The 17,289-nt window shown below is 41.7% G+C and overlaps 1 protein-coding gene across 2 annotated transcripts in view; it reads left to right on the top strand.

The window, feature by feature from the left end:
• The first annotated feature begins 60 nt into the window (after positions 1–60).
• FAM227A (family with sequence similarity 227 member A) overlaps positions 61–17,289 on the top strand; it is a 27,568-nt gene continuing 10,339 nt past the window's right edge. The window contains exons 1-11 of one of the 2 annotated variants that reach the window (XM_081211046.1): positions 61–190; positions 1,137–1,202; positions 1,655–1,792; positions 3,887–3,972; positions 4,514–4,583; positions 6,255–6,319; positions 7,091–7,237; positions 8,931–9,032; positions 10,299–10,403; positions 15,597–15,720; positions 16,655–16,762. In XM_081211046.1, the coding sequence (XP_081067172.1) occupies positions 1,672–1,792; positions 3,887–3,972; positions 4,514–4,583; positions 6,255–6,319; positions 7,091–7,237; positions 8,931–9,032; positions 10,299–10,403; positions 15,597–15,720; positions 16,655–16,762 (928 nt within the window). In that variant the 5' untranslated portion in view covers positions 61–190; positions 1,137–1,202; positions 1,655–1,671. The remainder of the gene's footprint in view (positions 191–1,136; positions 1,203–1,654; positions 1,793–3,886; positions 3,973–4,513; positions 4,584–6,254; positions 6,320–7,090; positions 7,238–8,930; positions 9,033–10,298; positions 10,404–15,596; positions 15,721–16,654; positions 16,763–17,289) is intronic. The other variant, XM_081211045.1, reaches the window with a different exon arrangement.

Raw genomic sequence — 17,289 nt, 5'->3', positions numbered from 1 at the left:
GCTCAGGGAGGAGGACATAAAAGGGCCTGTTGTGGGCGGGGTCGGCAGAGACTCCGTCGTGGTTCGAGAGATAGAGTCCGTGGGGCAAGGGCTGCTTCTGGTATCGGTCTTGTTAAGGGTCCAGAAGAAACAAACAGGGTCCCCACAGCTGTGTGGGCAAGGAGGTGCCTCTTCCCGCCCTTTCACTCCGGTGCGTATGGGCGCCCCTGTGTTACTGCGATGCTATGTAACACCCGAATAAGTTGGGAACGTCGTTTTTTCACGTCGACCATCGACGTCTTTTGATGAGCCTCTATAAGCTTCCCAAAGGAAAGGCGGGGGAGATCATAATACACGGACTATTATTGTTCATTTTGTAGCTCTCGTTTTGCTGGCATTTTCTTCACAGTCTTAATCTGGCGACCAGTCTGGGAGATCTGCATCAGTAACGCTCTGCATGCCTGGTGGACAGTTCTTCTCTTAATTCAGCCAAGGCCATATCAACACCCATGGCTGTTAAAAGTGGTATTGTGCTTTAAATGCCTGGTGCAGATGTGGTGTAAACTGGTAGTTTTCTTATCGACAGTTTTCTGTTGCTACTGATTAATTTTGAAATAGTCGTGCATTGTAGGAAAGGTTCTCCCAAGCCCTTGGCTATTTTGTCTGCCCCTTTCCCAGTTCTACAGTGTTCTTTTTGAGATGGGGCAATCAGAATTTTATACCATGCATAGCTGCAGCATTGGCATATTTAGAAGGTCATTAAGGTATTTCAGTTTCATGTTTTAATTTCCTGGTGATCACTAGCATGGAATTTTCCCTTATGTTTTTAAACACCTCTGCACACGCTTAAAAAACAAACAAACCTCTTCCTCCCACCCTATCCTGACCCATTTCACCTCTGGATAAACATGCGCAGGATAGGGCTGCACATTGATATGCAAAGCACTCCAGCATTGGACACGTTTTCTTGGAAATAAAGTTGACAAATTGTGTAGAGAGTACACCAGTGCAATGATACTTTTAGGCTGATTAGAATTTGCACATTTTTACTCGGAAGGAAGTGTATATAATGCAGCATCAGAATGCTAAAATACACATTTTTTATACTTGAAAAAAATATAATCAAAGGTAATACAATTTTATGTGTCTCTTCACAGTTTAAATGAAAAAGTAACACTAGCAAGAAAACTAATGTGTGTGACAGAACAAGAAACAAAATTCTGGTAGCTTCATAAAATCCTGATACTTTGCTATCCCTCCGTATGGTGGAGAACAATGCAGTTAATAGTTGTGATTTTCAGGCTTGAAATTTCTTCTGGGAATACCCAACTACAGCTAGAATTCCAAATTGCTGCCTCTGAGTTGGCAGCTGTAATTACTACAAATTAAGTAAGACAGATTAGGATAATTTTCCCCATGGGACCCTTTCTTCCTCTTACTAAGCTATATTTGGTGGAGGGGAGTGGGGCAGAAGTGTTACGGTATATTTATAAAGTAACCCTTTTGGTTTCCACATGAGGAATCCTAAAATAGCACTCAAGATTAAATCAGCTCAAGCCAATTGGAAAAGTTAATTTAAGTGTGATCATGCTTTGGGAACAAAATAGTAAGCAAGTTTGTGGGGAAATGTGTTTTTAATATATGGTAAATGTGTTGTCTCCACTTTATTTTTTAGGGTTTAGTAATTTCAAGATGCAATTTGTAACTATTAAATCATTTGTAAGCCCTTTAAAGGGATTCTTGATATTGCCATCAGCAACCCAAGAAAAGAAAAGAGACACCGTCAGTTGCACATTAGATGACAAACCACGATGTATCCTTTGTTCCTATAATTAACAATGTATGTGTAAATAAATATATAGCTTGTATCATATATAACTGTTTTACTTTTGCTTTAATTTCAATTGTTTGGGTAATACTTATTTGGTACCTGAACCTCATTTTTTTGAGGTTTGAAGAAATCTTGAGTCATCATTGGGGTTGCCATATTTCAAAGAGTAAAATTCCTGACACCCACAAAGTTGTGGAACTTTTTTGGAGAACAAACCCACATTGTTGAGCTTTTTTTGGGAAACCTAAACCAAAAATAGTTATTTTAAGCTTTTTGAGCTGTTTCCATTGCTTTTTCCATCATGTTGCCATACATCCGGGTTTTCCCTGACATTCAACAAACTTCACCCCCGACGCCATTTTTACACCCTAAAAACCAGGACATGTCAGGAATTTTCCTGATGTATGACAAACCTGGTCATCATCCCCAAACTTAGATACTTTGTCATGAAAAAAAGAAATATAATTGCAATCAGTCTTACATGATAATTGTGTGAGTTGAAATAAGGAAATACTATTATTTGTCTTGCATCTAGTGGGGCAGCAAGCAGCATGTGGTCAAAATCTGGCAGTCAGTTGAACACTTGTTGACTCAACATACACATAACATACTGAAATTAAAAGATGCCTGCTTCTTGGGAGAAAAGCAATGACAAACCTAGACAGCATCTTAAAAAGCAGAGACATCACCTTGCCAACAAAGGTCCGTATAGTAAAAGCTATGGTTTTCCCAGTAGTGATGTATGGAAGTGAGAGCTGGACCATAAAGAAGGCTGATCGCCGAAGAATTGAAGCTTTTGAATTATGGTGCTGGAGGAGACTCTTGAGAGTCCCATGGACTGCAAGAAGATCAAACCTCTCCATTCTGAAGGAAATCAGCCCTGAGTGGTCACTGGAAGGACAGATCCTGAAGCTGAGGGTCCAATACTTTGGCCACCTCATGAGAAGAGAAGACTCCCTGGAAAAGACTCTGATGCTGGGAAAGATGGAGGGCACAAGGAGAAGGGGACGACAGAGGACAAGATGGTTGGATAGTGTTCTCGAAGCTACCAGCATGAGTTTGTCCAAACTGTGGGAGGCAGTGGAAGACAGAAGTGCCTGGCGTGCTCTGGTCCATGGGGTCACGAAGAGTCGGACACGACTAAACGACTAAACAACAACAACAAAGTTGTGCTCCACCTTCACGCTCTGCCCAAGCAGTAGCAACATTCCTTTAGAAGACATCTGAAGATACCCCTGTATAGGGAAGTTCATTAATGTTTAATGTTTTGTTATGTTTTTATATATGTTGGAAGCTCCCAGAGTTGCTGGTTTGTGGAGGGCCAGATTCCCCTAAATTCCGGTGTGCCAGATCCTCCCAATAATTCATGGATATAGTAAAAGTTAGAATTAATCAAGATTTGATTAAATTTTGGCAAACATGGAAATCTCCTAGATTTAGCTATGCTAAGGAGCTAAGCCAGCTTTGCAGAGCTAGCTAGATGGGCCATTAGCAGAGGACACAGGCCAGTCATGGACCATCAAAGAAACCATCAGAGGTCAAGACTGCCAGGCAAGTAGGAGTGGGGCTTCTTTGTTGAGTGCTAGTGGGCTAGAATTAGGGTTTCAACTTTGAATGATGTAGACTGTGGTGAGTCCTTTGAGTCAATTAGCAGCAAGAAGGAGGAGGGGCAGGACTCCATGTGAGTTGGGGATAACAAGCTGGAATTAAGAATCACAGAAGGTGGCTGTCCTTTGAAACCAATGCTGCACTTAAAGGGGAAGTCAGACCCTCATAGGATGTGAATGCCCTTCAGTCGCTCCATCTAGGTCCAGGTTGTTTATGTGTAATAAAACCATATATCATAAAGACACCACAGTCTCTGTTGTCCCTCAAAAGGTAATACAGACCCTAGTAAGCATGTCTGCAACCCCTGGAATTTCACACCACTCAGGGAGATCGGGGTGGTGTGTAACAGTTTATAAAGGAAATACAGCATTTAAGTGATGGTAATAGGAGGTTTAACAAAAAGGAGGATGAAGAATTTTGCATATGCTTTGAAGGTTTTCAAAATATTCCTTAACAAATATCTGTTAGTGTACGTCATTGGCAGCATAGGACAAGTGAACCAGAAAATTTCTCACTTAGAACTGGGTCTGAAAAGATATGACAGTAGTGAAGGAGTGAGTAAAGAAATCTTATCAGCACTTTATACAAGGAATCCCACTGTGTTTTTTCTGCTGCTGCTTCTAAATAATAGATGCTTGGTCAAAATATATTTCTTAGCTTTTTTGATGACAAACTGAAAATCAGTTGCTGCTGTTGTTGTTTTTTAAAACTGAGGTGAAATCCTAGATCAACACTAATATAACTGTGTTGAACCCTAGAATAGGATACATCAGGTGCAATGAAGCTATCGCACCAGCTAGGCCTAAATATTGCAAGTTTTTGAATCCCCGTATTTTTCATGCACATATATTTATTGACAAGATCTTCTAGTTGTCAAATATTTTATTTTACTCACATTTCTAATCCTAATTTCAAATACATTTCTTAGGTTCCTGAAGAATGTTCTGGTTTTAACTGAAACTCAGTGTTAAAAGAACTACAAGATAGTGAGGGACTTAATAATTCCTCTCTTATTTAATACAAAGAAGGTAAATTCCAGGACCTTGTAGGAAGTTAGTGCCTAACCACCCTTTTCCATTATTTTTCTCATTGAAGGTGATTGGGGAAATGGGGCTCAAGAGACACAAGACATCCAGAAAAGTATCGAGACCACTTAGGGCGAAAGGTATGCATTAATACTACCAAATATGAAATGGAGGCTCTAACCCCTTAAAAATGATGTTCTTGTTAGAACATATTTATTCGAGTAAATTTGTATTTTGTCCTGTAGTTCAGATATGCCAAACCATGATTTGTGCTAACAGCGGCTAAGAACTCTTGGCAATAAACCACCGACGGCCAAGTTGTTGCGTGGTTAAATAGGGACCTCCCATAATCTCTGCCCTAAGGAAGGATTAGAGAGAGAGATAAATATTACTGTTTTGTCTTACTCTTTCTCCAAGGCACTGAGCTTGGAATACATGGCTATTTGGCTCCACACTGCCATCACCATTTTATTCTCTTTTTGTGTCCCAAAATACTGAACAACTTGGGTGTGTGAGAAGAGTCTGGTTATAGAGGGGGAAATTATCAGTGAGCGTTAGCCTGAATTTGTAAAGGGTTTTCCCCCCTGATGTCCAGGGACAGACATGGATAAGATTTAGTAATACAGTGGTGCCCCGCAAGACGAATGCCTCGCAAGACGAAAAACCCGCTAGACGAAAGGATTTTCCGTTTTTCGATGCGCTTCGCAAGACGAATTTCCCTATGGGCTTGCTTCGCAAAACGAAAAAGTCTTGCGAGTCTTGCGATTTTTTTCGCTTTCCCCCCCTTTTTCTAAGCCGCTAAGCCGCTAATAGCCTTTTAGCAGCTAAGCCGCTAAGCCTTTAATAGCCGCTAAACCGCTAATAGCGCTAATCCGCTAATAGGGTTGCTTCGCAAGACAAAAAAACCGCTAGATGAAGAGACTCGCGGAACGGATTAATTTCGTCTTGCGAGGCACCACTGTAACAAAAACAGGTAATGAGTCACAACAATTAGGTTTCCCAAGGGCATAGTTGCAGTAGAATCAGTTGAGCATCTTAGCCAGTCAAAGTACATTTAAGAAAGTGTTCCTGGTATGGACTGAGCTTAGGTATATTGGAAAATACAAAAGAAGGTGCTGAATTTAATTAGGGAAGAGGATGCTTACTGGAGGGAAGCTGTTACTTGCAGAGGATAATTTATGGTCAAATCAGGGCTTTGAACTAGGCACTGGGGAGTTCATTAAGCAAATACAAGCATAATGCTGGTCACTGCAGGGAAATTACCCTTTATGGTAGGCCACTTGGGGAACTTTGGTGGGAAGCTTTGGGAACCCCCCTCAATAAATGATTAATTCAATTTGAGTTTTCTCTGATTACTTATGTTAGTGTTATGCTCTTTGCTCAGAGCAAAACCCTAGTGAATATACTTAGTCTTAAGGCCTGTTTAGAGTTCCAATTTAACCAAGTTTCTCAGTAACAAGCATTGGTTCAGCATGCTGTCCACTATACTACTCTGGCTCCTGGTTATCTGTATGGGCTCACTTCATTCTGGGTACCCATGCAAACCACTGACAAATAACAAACCTCCCTTTGCTTGGAATCCATTTGCTACCTACTATAATACCATTAAAAACTGGCACAGGCATGTGGTGGAGTGCAGTGGAAAGGGGAAAATATGCTACTTCATTTTTCTGGTGGAGCAAAAATATCTGCAAACCACAACCTCAAATCCAGTGCTTTTACTTAACTAATTCCCACGAAAAAATTGTCCATTTCGTCCTAAGATGCTCTTCAGATGCTAAGGGTGGCCATTTTTTCCTCTTATGCTGTAGAGAGAGACCAGAAGGTGATGCAGAGGTCTGGAAAGCATGCTACAGAGAAAATAGCTCAGAAAAAGGTATGATGGCATGTGAGGGATCAGGAGTCATTGATTCCTGTGCATATTAGAAAGATGCAGAATCCTAAATGCTCAGGAAGTATGAGATGTGTTATGTACTGAAGTTCTCACCCTGGGCCAGCAGGGGGATACTGTAGATAGTTATGCAAATAAGGGATCAAAAGTGAAATTCAGTGATTGGATATTTTTAGGAAATTGTTACTGTACAGTTACATTGTACTGGAGCTCTATATAAGCAGGCTGACTGAACCCTTCAGTTCAGTTCTGTCCTGGCTTGTGAATAAACAAGAGCTGTTTGAAGAACCGCTGTGTCGTCTGATACGTTCACCCACAACTTAACAAGATGCATTGTGACAAAAGTGCCTAGGAAGGTCTCATGATGAATCAGATAGTTGGTCTTTTTAATCCATTATACACTCCTATAATAATTGTTTCATTTATATAACACTAGTCATTAGCATTTGTACAGTACAGTGCTTTTGAATGTTCAAAGGTTTTTTCACATCCTTTAACTCGCCACAGTCCTAGAAATAAACTAAGATATTATTAGTACCTTATTCTAGATGGGGAGGAGGAGCTAAGGCTGAATATGGCACTAGATTTGTTAATAGTTAACCATTGCTGTGTATGAAGGTGATTTTTGTCAGGACTCTGGTGAGTCCCAGAAACTTTGGAATGTCAACAGACTGTCATTAGGGTGCTCACTGGGTTGAATTGTGAGCTGAGTGTCTTCTTGATTTCTCATATATTAATTGTTTTTTTAACCCCTAGATGGTCACAGAAAAGGATAAACTTGTGGAATTATATCAATACCCAGGATACTGTAAGGAGAAACCTACACCGTTGCCAAATGGAATAGAGCTGAGTGAAATTTTGGAGAAGGTGATTCGCGCCCAGGGTAAAACACCAGTTGGTAAGGTACGCTGCATATCTCAAACATTCAGAAGTTGATAGCAGGCTGGACGAAGGAGGTAGTAGGGGTGAATTGATAATGTAGGGCCGTACATGCTTTTTTGACGTGCATTTACCTGGTGCAAGATAGTATAGCTGGGGCAGTGTCAGCACCAGGCATCTTCGAGCGGTTGCTAAGGCCACAGCATCCTGGCAGGGGTCACATCTGATGACTTCCCTCGCCCTCCCCTTTGTTGGTTTTCCTGGTCTATCACTCTGAACAGCCCCAGGTGGCTCAACCTAGCATCACCCTTGCGGCATTGTAGGCAGTTAAAATGGTGGTTAGACCCAGATGCTTATCACCGCTTGGAATGCTGCGACTGCGGCTTGGTAAGTTAGGGCCCAATGACAGAGGACAGAGCTCACTAAAGGACACGTTAACTAGGGCTCCCTTAAACCTGGAGTTGACCCAAGTGTATAATCTGGTACAGGAGTTATGATCTTGCTATAATAGCCATGGTTAATTGGCCGGAGAATGAGCATTGTGCCTGCCTGCTTCCTACCTTCCTTCCATTCTTCATTCTCTCTCAAGGCGCAGTTGAAACATCCAGTGTTTCTTATACCACATTTCCCCATTATATCTCAACTGGAAAACTCTGGTTAATCTTGGACAACAAACCAGGATGTGAAATCAAGGTCTGAAACTTCTAGACCAGAGCTTTCCAAACTCTGAGTCGCGGCACATTTGTGTGTCGACTGCAGTGTGTTGGTGTGTCACGCGAACAGTCCCCGCGCCCCTCCCAGGTCTGGAAAGGGTTTAGTTTATCCTCTGGTTTGCTAGTAAAACTGAATTACTGTGTCATGAAATGATGCATGTCCCAAACGTGTGTCACCAACATGAAAAGTTTGGAAAGCTCTGTTCTAGACCACCAAGAGCATTTCTAGGCCTTTGAAAGACCTGGGGCACAGCCAATCACACATATTTGCATAAAATTTGCATGTACTGATACTCGTTATGGATTCATATTTGAGCTGACCTTCAGTGGGAAAGCCACCCTGTAAGCATAGTAACAATTTTAAAAAAGGGGGTGGGGAGAAGATACAGGAGAGCCATAATCCAGTACAAACAATGCTCCTTAGACCATAAAGAGCCTTTTGGCACCTTAAAGATTAACAGATTTATTATGGCATAAGCTTTCATGGACTGGAATTCAGTTCATCAGATGCATGAAATTTAATCCTAAATTGACAGGCATACACACACACCATGTGGGTTTTCCAGACAGGAGTTAAATAATGTAAATGTGTCATTGAGATGTTGCAAACAGATTGTTGGCAACAGCTTTTTTTAAAAAAATAATTACTGGATTTTCTATAGAAAGTGTAAATTTGGATTAAATTGGGAACAGGGGTAGACTTGCCTTTTGATGACTATGACATTATGTGGGCATTACAAAAATAGCTTGCAAGGATGAGGAGCACTCATCCCATAATAAACACTAGTCTGGATGTACCAATAGTATGGAGCCAGGACTGAAGAGGAGTGAGGTCAGAGGAAATGTAAAAGTAAGCAACAGTAATAATTACACAAAAGCAAGAGAGTTACAATTAACAAGGCCATGGTGATACATTTATTGTTCAGCCAATTAACACATGCAGTATGATCAAAATCCATAATCTTGATTTAAGACCATTATATTCCTGTTTAATTTCTTTAAAGACACGCTGGGCTTCAAAGATGCTGCAAAAGTTTCTCGATGCGCCATGTATCCAAGCTATTTTGCTGGACAGTTTCTGGTGGCAGTTTCTGCACTTGTATCATGTAAGAATAAGGGCTGAATATTGGGGGCTTGGAAGATAGTTTTCCTCCTGATTTTTCGTTTCTGATTTGCAGCTGCTCAGCTTCTTCAGTGACAGTGCATTCCTCTTCTAATGCTAGTCCCAATGCCAGCCCAGCAATTGCAAATGAACATTCCAGATTTTTTTTATTGCATTGCAGAGGCACAAAAAACCTGTAACTTCTGCTTTGGACCTGCTTGCTAGCCTCACTTTCAGTGCCACACAGGGATGGCCTGCCCGTTAAGTCATTAAATAAGCACTGACTGTCTTGCATCATCTTTCAGGGATGCTTTAGACATCCTCTTTATTGTGCATTCCTGATTTTTTGTGTCGGGACAGTTATACACAGTCCTGATTTCAATGCAGTTTGTGCCTGGTTAAGTTTCAGGGTAGACATACTGTTTCCAGTCAGTGCATGTCTCATAATTTCCTACTGAAATCCTGTAACTTTTCTAGTCTGTCTGGGGTTTTTTTGTTTGGTTTTTTTTGTCCTCCTTTTGTTGCACTGCAGTGCAAGAACACCCTTCAAGATGGCCATCACGCAATAACATTGGAGATGCATTGGCAAACAGCTAATAAATCAGACTGGTGTGTAGATGATCCAGTATAAATCCATCACTAATGCACAAATGCATTAAATCAATGGCATTTTGCAGAATACACCCGCCTACCCACCCAGACAAACCAGTCTGGAGGGGCCCTTATATTTAGACAACTGCCACATAGCATCCTTCAATCCAACGCCTGTCCTGCTTTTCTTCATTATGTAGCCATTTCTTTCTTTTAAGTTATTTATCATTTTTTATAATAGTATTATTTATAATCACAGGAATTCACAAAGCAGCCAACAAATAAAAATAAAAAAATCACAATGAAACCTTTAAAACATTAGCAAAGGAAACAGTTTAACACAGAAATCAGTATAATAGCATTATCAAATCGTGATAAAAGCTAATGCTTTTAGAGTTGATGTTTCACTTATTATCAGAGATACCTGGGTCTCAGACAAGTTAACACTATATGTCTGCAGTAGCCCTTAGTATTGTGCCCAATATCAAATCAGAAGCCTACTGTGAACTCCAGCCAATGGTCTGGCAGCTGTATTTTGAACCAGGTGAAGTTTCTGTATGCTTTTCAAAGGCAGTCTCATGTATAAGTAGCTTTCATTTCACTATGTGTAGGTTTATAGTTTATCCTACCTTTCTGAAGCCTCATTGCAAACGCCTCACATTTATTTCTCTCCCAATAGCCAAATCAAGAGATTCAGGGGCGTTTGTTCGAACGCATTTCAGAAAATTATTCTCGCGTTCTGTTGGGCTGTCACAAGGTTGCCAGTCAGGAACTCATCCTTACAGTAAGTATGAAAAAAAACCATAAAGAGATATCAAGTTTCAAGCAGGGAAGCTCCCATTTGTGCCAGTGAGAGATATTTTCCGAATACTAATTTTCACCCTGATATTGCTTACTGTTATTGTCCTGGGAAGGCTTAACCTGTTCAGTTTCTGTTAATTGGTTCTCGTGGGAAACTTGCAGATTCTAGCTTCACCAATTAACTCAAGCTGGTGTCAATTTACTCTTGGCAGAAAGCCCAGGTCTGCTTGACCTAGAAACTACTCACTCTGATTGGTTAACGAGCAGCACTCAACTCTGTTATCTAGGGATTGCTAGCACAGTTTGATGTGAGGTGTGTTAGGAGAAGTGCTGTGTATGGTTGAGAGAGAGAGAGAGAGAAAGAGAGGATTTATTTTGCTTTTATTTGTATGCAGAAACTCTGCTGGTTTTATTTTTCCTTTTAATAAATCCTGTAAATAGTTATTCTGAGTCTAGCTGACTAGTCATTACTGCCGCAACTAGCTTCCTCGCTGTGCAGGAAAACTCTGCTACGTTTGGGCTAAAGCCAGTAGGGCTATGCCTGACACTCCAAAGTTCCATGAGGTTATGGGCATTGTACTGCCAGCCTGAGTTGCGGTGGTGTCAGCATCAACGGCGTTGGTTCCAGTAGTTCCAGAAGTTGTTGTTCTCTGGCTGGTTCCTGACCGTGGTGAGCTGGTGACGCAGCGGACACAAGGACAACAGCTGCAGCGTGTGAGTGCTGGGTGCTGTGGTTCCTGTTTTCTCTCTCGGTGGTCGTGAGTAGCTGGTTCCGGGTTCCAGGGACATTGCTCTCAAGATGGCCTCACAACCAGGTCAGATGGCTTTTGAGCGTCTGAATGACTCCAATTACTTGCTGTGGTCGGAACGCATGCAGGCAATGCTGCAGAGGGAACGTCTCTGGCAAGTGGTGAGTAAGTTTCCTGCGAAGCCTGATGATGAAGACCTCGATAGAGACCAAAGAGCAAGGGCCACAATTGTCTTGGGGCTGGAAGATTCCCAGTTGCCATATGTGAGGGGAATCAAGACAGCTAGAGGTGTGTGGCAAGCACTTAAAGAACTCCATGTGCGTGAGACAGCGGTTTCCAAGCTGTTCATTCGCAAGGCATTGTACAAGGCAATGTTACAGCCTGGGGTTACAATGCAGGAACACCTACACAGTTTACAGCTAAAGTTTGCTGCGCTACAGGAAAGAGACTGTGCGTTAGACCAGCAGGAGAAGGTGGCTATTATTTTGAGTTCTCTCCCGGAAAGCTGGGATAATTTAGTTTTGTCTCTAGAAGGCATACAGGAGCGTGATTTATCAGTCAGTTACGTTACTGGGCGTTTGATTGAAGAATGGCAGAAGAGGCAAGAAAGGTCGGTGGCTGCAGAGGCTTCTACAGGTGGGCGGTTTGGAAGGAGTTCTCATGCCGTGCCAGAGGTGAAGCAAAAGCAGCGTACTGGTGAGGAGTCAGCGTTTGCTGTTAGGCGTTGTTTCCGATGTGGGTCTTCAGCGCATCTAAAACGACAATGTCCGGAGTTGGTCAAGTCTCAGTTACCAGTGCAGGAGCAGAGACGAGATCAGCAGCAGCAGCAGCGTAAAAAGAAATTCTTCAAACAAAAACAGTCGGCTCAGCTGGTGACCGGCGAGGTCAAGATTGCTGATGAGAAACAAGCGGTCTGGGTGGTCGATTCGGGAGCATCTCGCCACATCGTGAATTCAGATGAATTGTTTGTTTCCAAGAACTCAGCACAGCGCAGCCAGGTGGCTCTAGCAGACGGAAGTACTTCCGAAGTGATTTCGGGGGGTGCAGTTTTTGTTCCTTGTCTTCGTGAATGCCTGCAAAATGTACTTTGTGTGCCGTCATTAAGGAGCAATCTGATGTCTGTAGATTGTTTGCTAAAAGCTGGGTTTAAAGTGTATTTTGAAGGAGACAGTTGCATTATTAAGAAGGCTGGTGAGATTTTAGGCACTGCTAAGTCAGAGGGAGGCTTGTTTTGGCTTAAAGCAGGATCGCAAGTTGCAGCAGTAGTCAGTAAATCTCAGCCTGCAGTGAATAACAAAGCTATACATGACAACTGTGTGCACTTATTGCATAGGAAAATGGGGCATGCTTGCTGGAAAAGTGTACTAAAAATGTCTGAATTGGCTGATGGGGGTAATTTAAAGAGTTGTAACAAGTACCTTGATTGTAATGTCTGTAAAAAGGTTAAAACCCACAGAGTCTCTTACCCCAGAAGTGACAGAGTTAGTGAGTCACCGCTACAGCTGGTTCACATGGACGTAATTGGTCCATTTGCTGTAAGCAGGGGTGGATCGCGCTTTTCACTAACAATTGTGGATGACGCCACGCGTTATTCTTGGGTTTTCCCCATGAAGAATAAGGGTGACGTGTTCACTAAGTTTAAAGGCTGGGTGGCATCTGTGGAAAGATTTCTGTCCATTAAACTCAAAAGGATTCAGACGGACAGAGGTGGCGAATTTATGTCAAATGCCTTTAAAGATTGGTTACAAAAGCGTGGCATTGGGCATAGAAAAACGAACGTTTTTTCCCCAGAGGAGAATGGTGTTGCAGAGCGAAAAAACAGATCTTTACAAGATATGATGTTTGCCATGCTTGATGATGCTGATTTGCCCATGTCTTATTGGGGGGAGAGCATGCTCACCGCGTGTTATCTCCAAAACAGGCTCTTTCATCAAACAATAGGTACAACCCCGTACTTTAAATTGTTTCAGAAAAAACCTAAAATTGACCATTTGCATGTGTTTGGATCAAAAGCCTGGGTATTAATTCCGAAACAAATGAGAAAGAAGGGAGATCCTAAGACCAAACAGCTAGTGTTTGTGGGTTACCAGGAGCTGGGAAAAGGTTTCCGCTTTGCTGAAGGGACAAATGGCATTGTGATCTCCAGGAATGCCAGTTTCTGTGAACATAGTGGCTGGGAGAGACTACATGCCAATACTGAGGTTTGGTTTGAACCTTCCCAGGAGCTTCATGACTCTGAAGGTAAACATAGAGAATCAGAGTCTGAGGGGGAGGAAAGTTCAGATAAGAGCTCTCAAGAAAGTGGAGTTAGCCAGAGCCCAGTTGCTAAGCAACAAAAGAGAGGTAGTAGTTCTGAGGAGGAAAGTGGGTCAGAAGAAAAAATTTTCTCCCAGAAGATCTAAAAGACAAAACAAAGGAGTGCCTCCAGTGCGTTTTTCTCCTGATACTGCAAATGTGTTTAGTGTAGTTGCAGAACCCAAGAGTTTTCAGGAGGTGTTAAAGTTACCAAAAGAGGAGGCAGAGCTCTGGAAACAGGCAATGGAGGAAGAGCTGTCCTCTCTGAATGAGCACAAGGTTTTTACACCAGTAGCAGCGCCTGAGGGGGCAAAGATTGTAGGCTGCAGGTGGGTGTACAAAAGACTTAGGCCCGGTTAGGACATATCTAGGGTTGGAAGTGTGCTGGGCCCAAGATGGCAGCTGCCTAATTAGTCAGCAGAACAAAGTTAAACAACTACTGACTACATACAGGATGCAGGATTGCAAAGGGGCAGCGGTGCCTATGGATCCAGGTTTCATAAAAACACTTCACGTAGATGAGAGTCCTGAATTTGAACATCCTGATGTATATCATTCTGTAATTGGAAGTTTATTGTATTTAGCACAGTGGTCCAGACCTGATATTAGCTATGCAGTAGGCATATTAAGTAGATTGGTCTCAAAACCCACACTAAATGCCTGGAAAGGGGTAAAACAAGTTCTGAGATATCTCAAACAGACAATTGGCTATATGTTACAATTAAATTCTTCAGAGGATGAAATGTTGAGTTGCTACTGTGATAGTGACTGGGGAAATTTGCCAGATAGAAAATCTGTCACAGGACTAGTCATAATGGTCGGTGGAGCTTTAATCAGCTGGCGGTCACGCAAGCAAGACGTTGTAAGTGTGTCATCAACGGAATCAGAGTATGCCGCATTGAGTGAATTGTGCAACGAGGTGATTTATTTCAAGCATTTGTTAGCAGATTTAAATGTAAATTGTGGAGAACCAGTACAAGTTTACATTGATAATCAAGCTTGTATAACCTTAAGTAAAACAGAGGGTTTCAAATCGCGTTCCAAACATATCTCTGTAAAATACCAAAATGTACGTTGCTGTGTACAAGACAATGTAATCACCTGTACTTATGTATCAAGTGAAGAAAATGTAGCAGATGTATTAACTAAACCATTGGCAAAGATAAAGAACAAGCGTATGTGCAAGGGTTTAGGTTTGCTGGAAAAATAATCTCCTACATAGGTGTATTTGGTGTTAATTGTTCAGCAGAATCTGTGAGGGGGTGTTCAGTTTCTGTTAATTGGTTCTCGTGGGAAACTTGCAGATTCTAGCTTCACCAATTAACTCAAGCTGGTGTCAATTTACTCTTGGCAGAAAGCCCAGGTCTGCTTGACCTAGAAACTACTCACTCTGATTGGTTAACGAGCAGCACTCAACTCTGTTATCTAGGGATTGCTAGCACAGTTTGATGTGAGGTGTGTTAGGAGAAGTGCTGTGTATGGTTGAGAGAGAGAGAGAGAGAAAGAGAGGATTTATTTTGCTTTTATTTGTATGCAGAAACTCTGCTGGTTTTATTTTTCCTTTTAATAAATCCTGTAAATAGTTATTCTGAGTCTAGCTGACTAGTCATTACTGCCGCAACTAGCTTCCTCGCTGTGCAGGAAAACTCTGCTACGTTTGGGCTAAAGCCAGTAGGGCTATGCCTGACACTCCAAAGTTCCATGATAACCTTCCCCTATTCTTGTACAGTGGTACCTCGGGTTACAAACACCTCAGGTTACAAACACTTCAGGTTACAAACTCCGCTAACCTGGAAGTAGTACCTCAGGTTAAGAACCTTGCCCCAGGATGAGAACAGAAATTGTGCGCCCGCGGCGTGGTGGAAACAGGAGGCCCCATTAGCTTAAGTGGTACCTTAACTCAGGTTAAGAACGGTTTCAGGTTAAGAACGGACCTCCAGAACGTTTTAAGTTCGTAACCAGGGGTACCACTGTACTGTGGTGACAGTGACAATCACTCACCTGATCTGGTATTTAGTATTTCAAAACCCACAGCATGACTGTGGATCACATCATTAACTTAACATGTTAACAGTTAACAGTTGCAGTTAACCAATTTATTTGAGCTCTGATTTCCCCTGCCTTGGTTTTAGCTTTTCCCTTCACTGCTGAGCCAAGCTGTGTACACCTGCTTCTGCTACTGTTTCTCAAGGTCCTGGTTCAATACACATGAATTCAAGGCTGGGCTCTGCGATATATTCTCTGAGTGGCTGCGAGGTGAGATAGCCTGTTCTCCTTGCTTATGAAGGGAGCTGGACAGACTTTGCTTGGAGATCCATGTTTCACACAATGCAGTAATGTTATGGCGGTGCTTTTTTCTGGGGGGACACAGGGGTACGCATACCCCTAAACATTTTGTAAATCTTTGTACTTTTGTCCATTTACTGTATTTATTTATCCCCGATTTGAACTATAAAATGGTGATTTTCTTGAGTCAAAATGAGAGTACCCGTAAACATTTTTTTAAAGAAAAAAGTACTGTTTTTAACAATCCTACAACATAACATAACCAGTTAGCTGCCACCCCCTTCCCCTCTTTGAGTCAGATTCAGTCAAGAAATGTGTCTCATCTTGACATTTTTGAGCTGTCCTTAGGCTTCCTTCTCTTACCCTACAGTCGAATCCAAAGAATCACTTGACTAGTTATAAGTTCCAGAGAAGAGCCATGTAAGTTTGCTGTAACAAAAGCGCCTAGCAGTCCTGTAGTACTTAAAAGAACTAACACATTTATTAAGAGGAATATGTTTTTGTGGATTAGGTTTCAGTTCATCAGATGATCAAAGTTTATGCCATAATAAACCAGTTAGTCTTTAAGGTGCTATAAAACTCTATGTTATTTAAGCTACTTATATGTGCCCAAGGGGGAATTTGCAATTGTATTTGTTAAACAGCTGTTCCCCGTGTTACTTTGGAAATGGTTTTGGAAAGTGAGGCATCTTTCAGAAGCAGTTTGCAATATGGCATGAAGGCATAAAAAAGTCAAGAACCCATTGGGCATGCCTCAGTTCTTGGGTGGAGGCTGTCTTTTTCCAACACAAAACATAATCATACATAACACTGTCCAATAAGTTATGATTTACTGTGTATAGATGATAATAACGAGTGCATTCTTTTGCTTCTCACTATCTGTCCTCCCTCTCGCCCCATATAGGTAGCTTGAATGCACCAGGGAGTTATACTAAATGGGATTATTCCCAGCTGGAGCCAGAGCGATCCAGAAGAGAAGATTTGCTGTCCGGAAAAGGAAAATTAGGGACTGGTAAGTCGAGATGAGCAAATCTTTCAATTTCAGTTTCTCATTTTTCAGATATTAAGTTCAGTTCTCTGCAATTCCACATCAGTTTGCAAATTTTTAAAAAAATCACATGAAAATTCATCAGAATGTGTGTCACTTTCTCCTAATATTTACATTTTTGTATGCAATTTTATTTATTTAGTTTCAACTTTCTGTTTAAGGATGCTTTAAAAAGGGCATTTTGGGTGTGGGGGGAAGGGTGCCTTTTGGTTGCTTGTTTTTTAATAATGTATTGACAACTGGGAGAAATTGATAAGTCATGTAGAATAACTGGAAGCTGTAAGAAAGACATGTAACTGTTAGGATATTTCCGTTCCACCTTAAAAGGGAGCAGGCTGTGAGTCACAGAGTCTGCGTATTTCCTTTTTTCACAGGATGTTTCTTTTGTGTCTTTGCTTTCGTTTCTCTCTGTGTCGGAGACACTGATGCAGGCAGTCATGTCTTTCTTTGTTCTGATCAACGCTGAATAAAACTTGTAAATAATGCTCTCC

Source organism: Podarcis bocagei, assembly GCF_964188305.1.
Source record: "Podarcis bocagei genome assembly, chromosome: 10".
NCBI lineage: Eukaryota > Metazoa > Chordata > Lepidosauria > Squamata > Lacertidae > Podarcis > Podarcis bocagei.
This window is presented reverse-complemented; position numbering and strand designations above follow the sequence as displayed.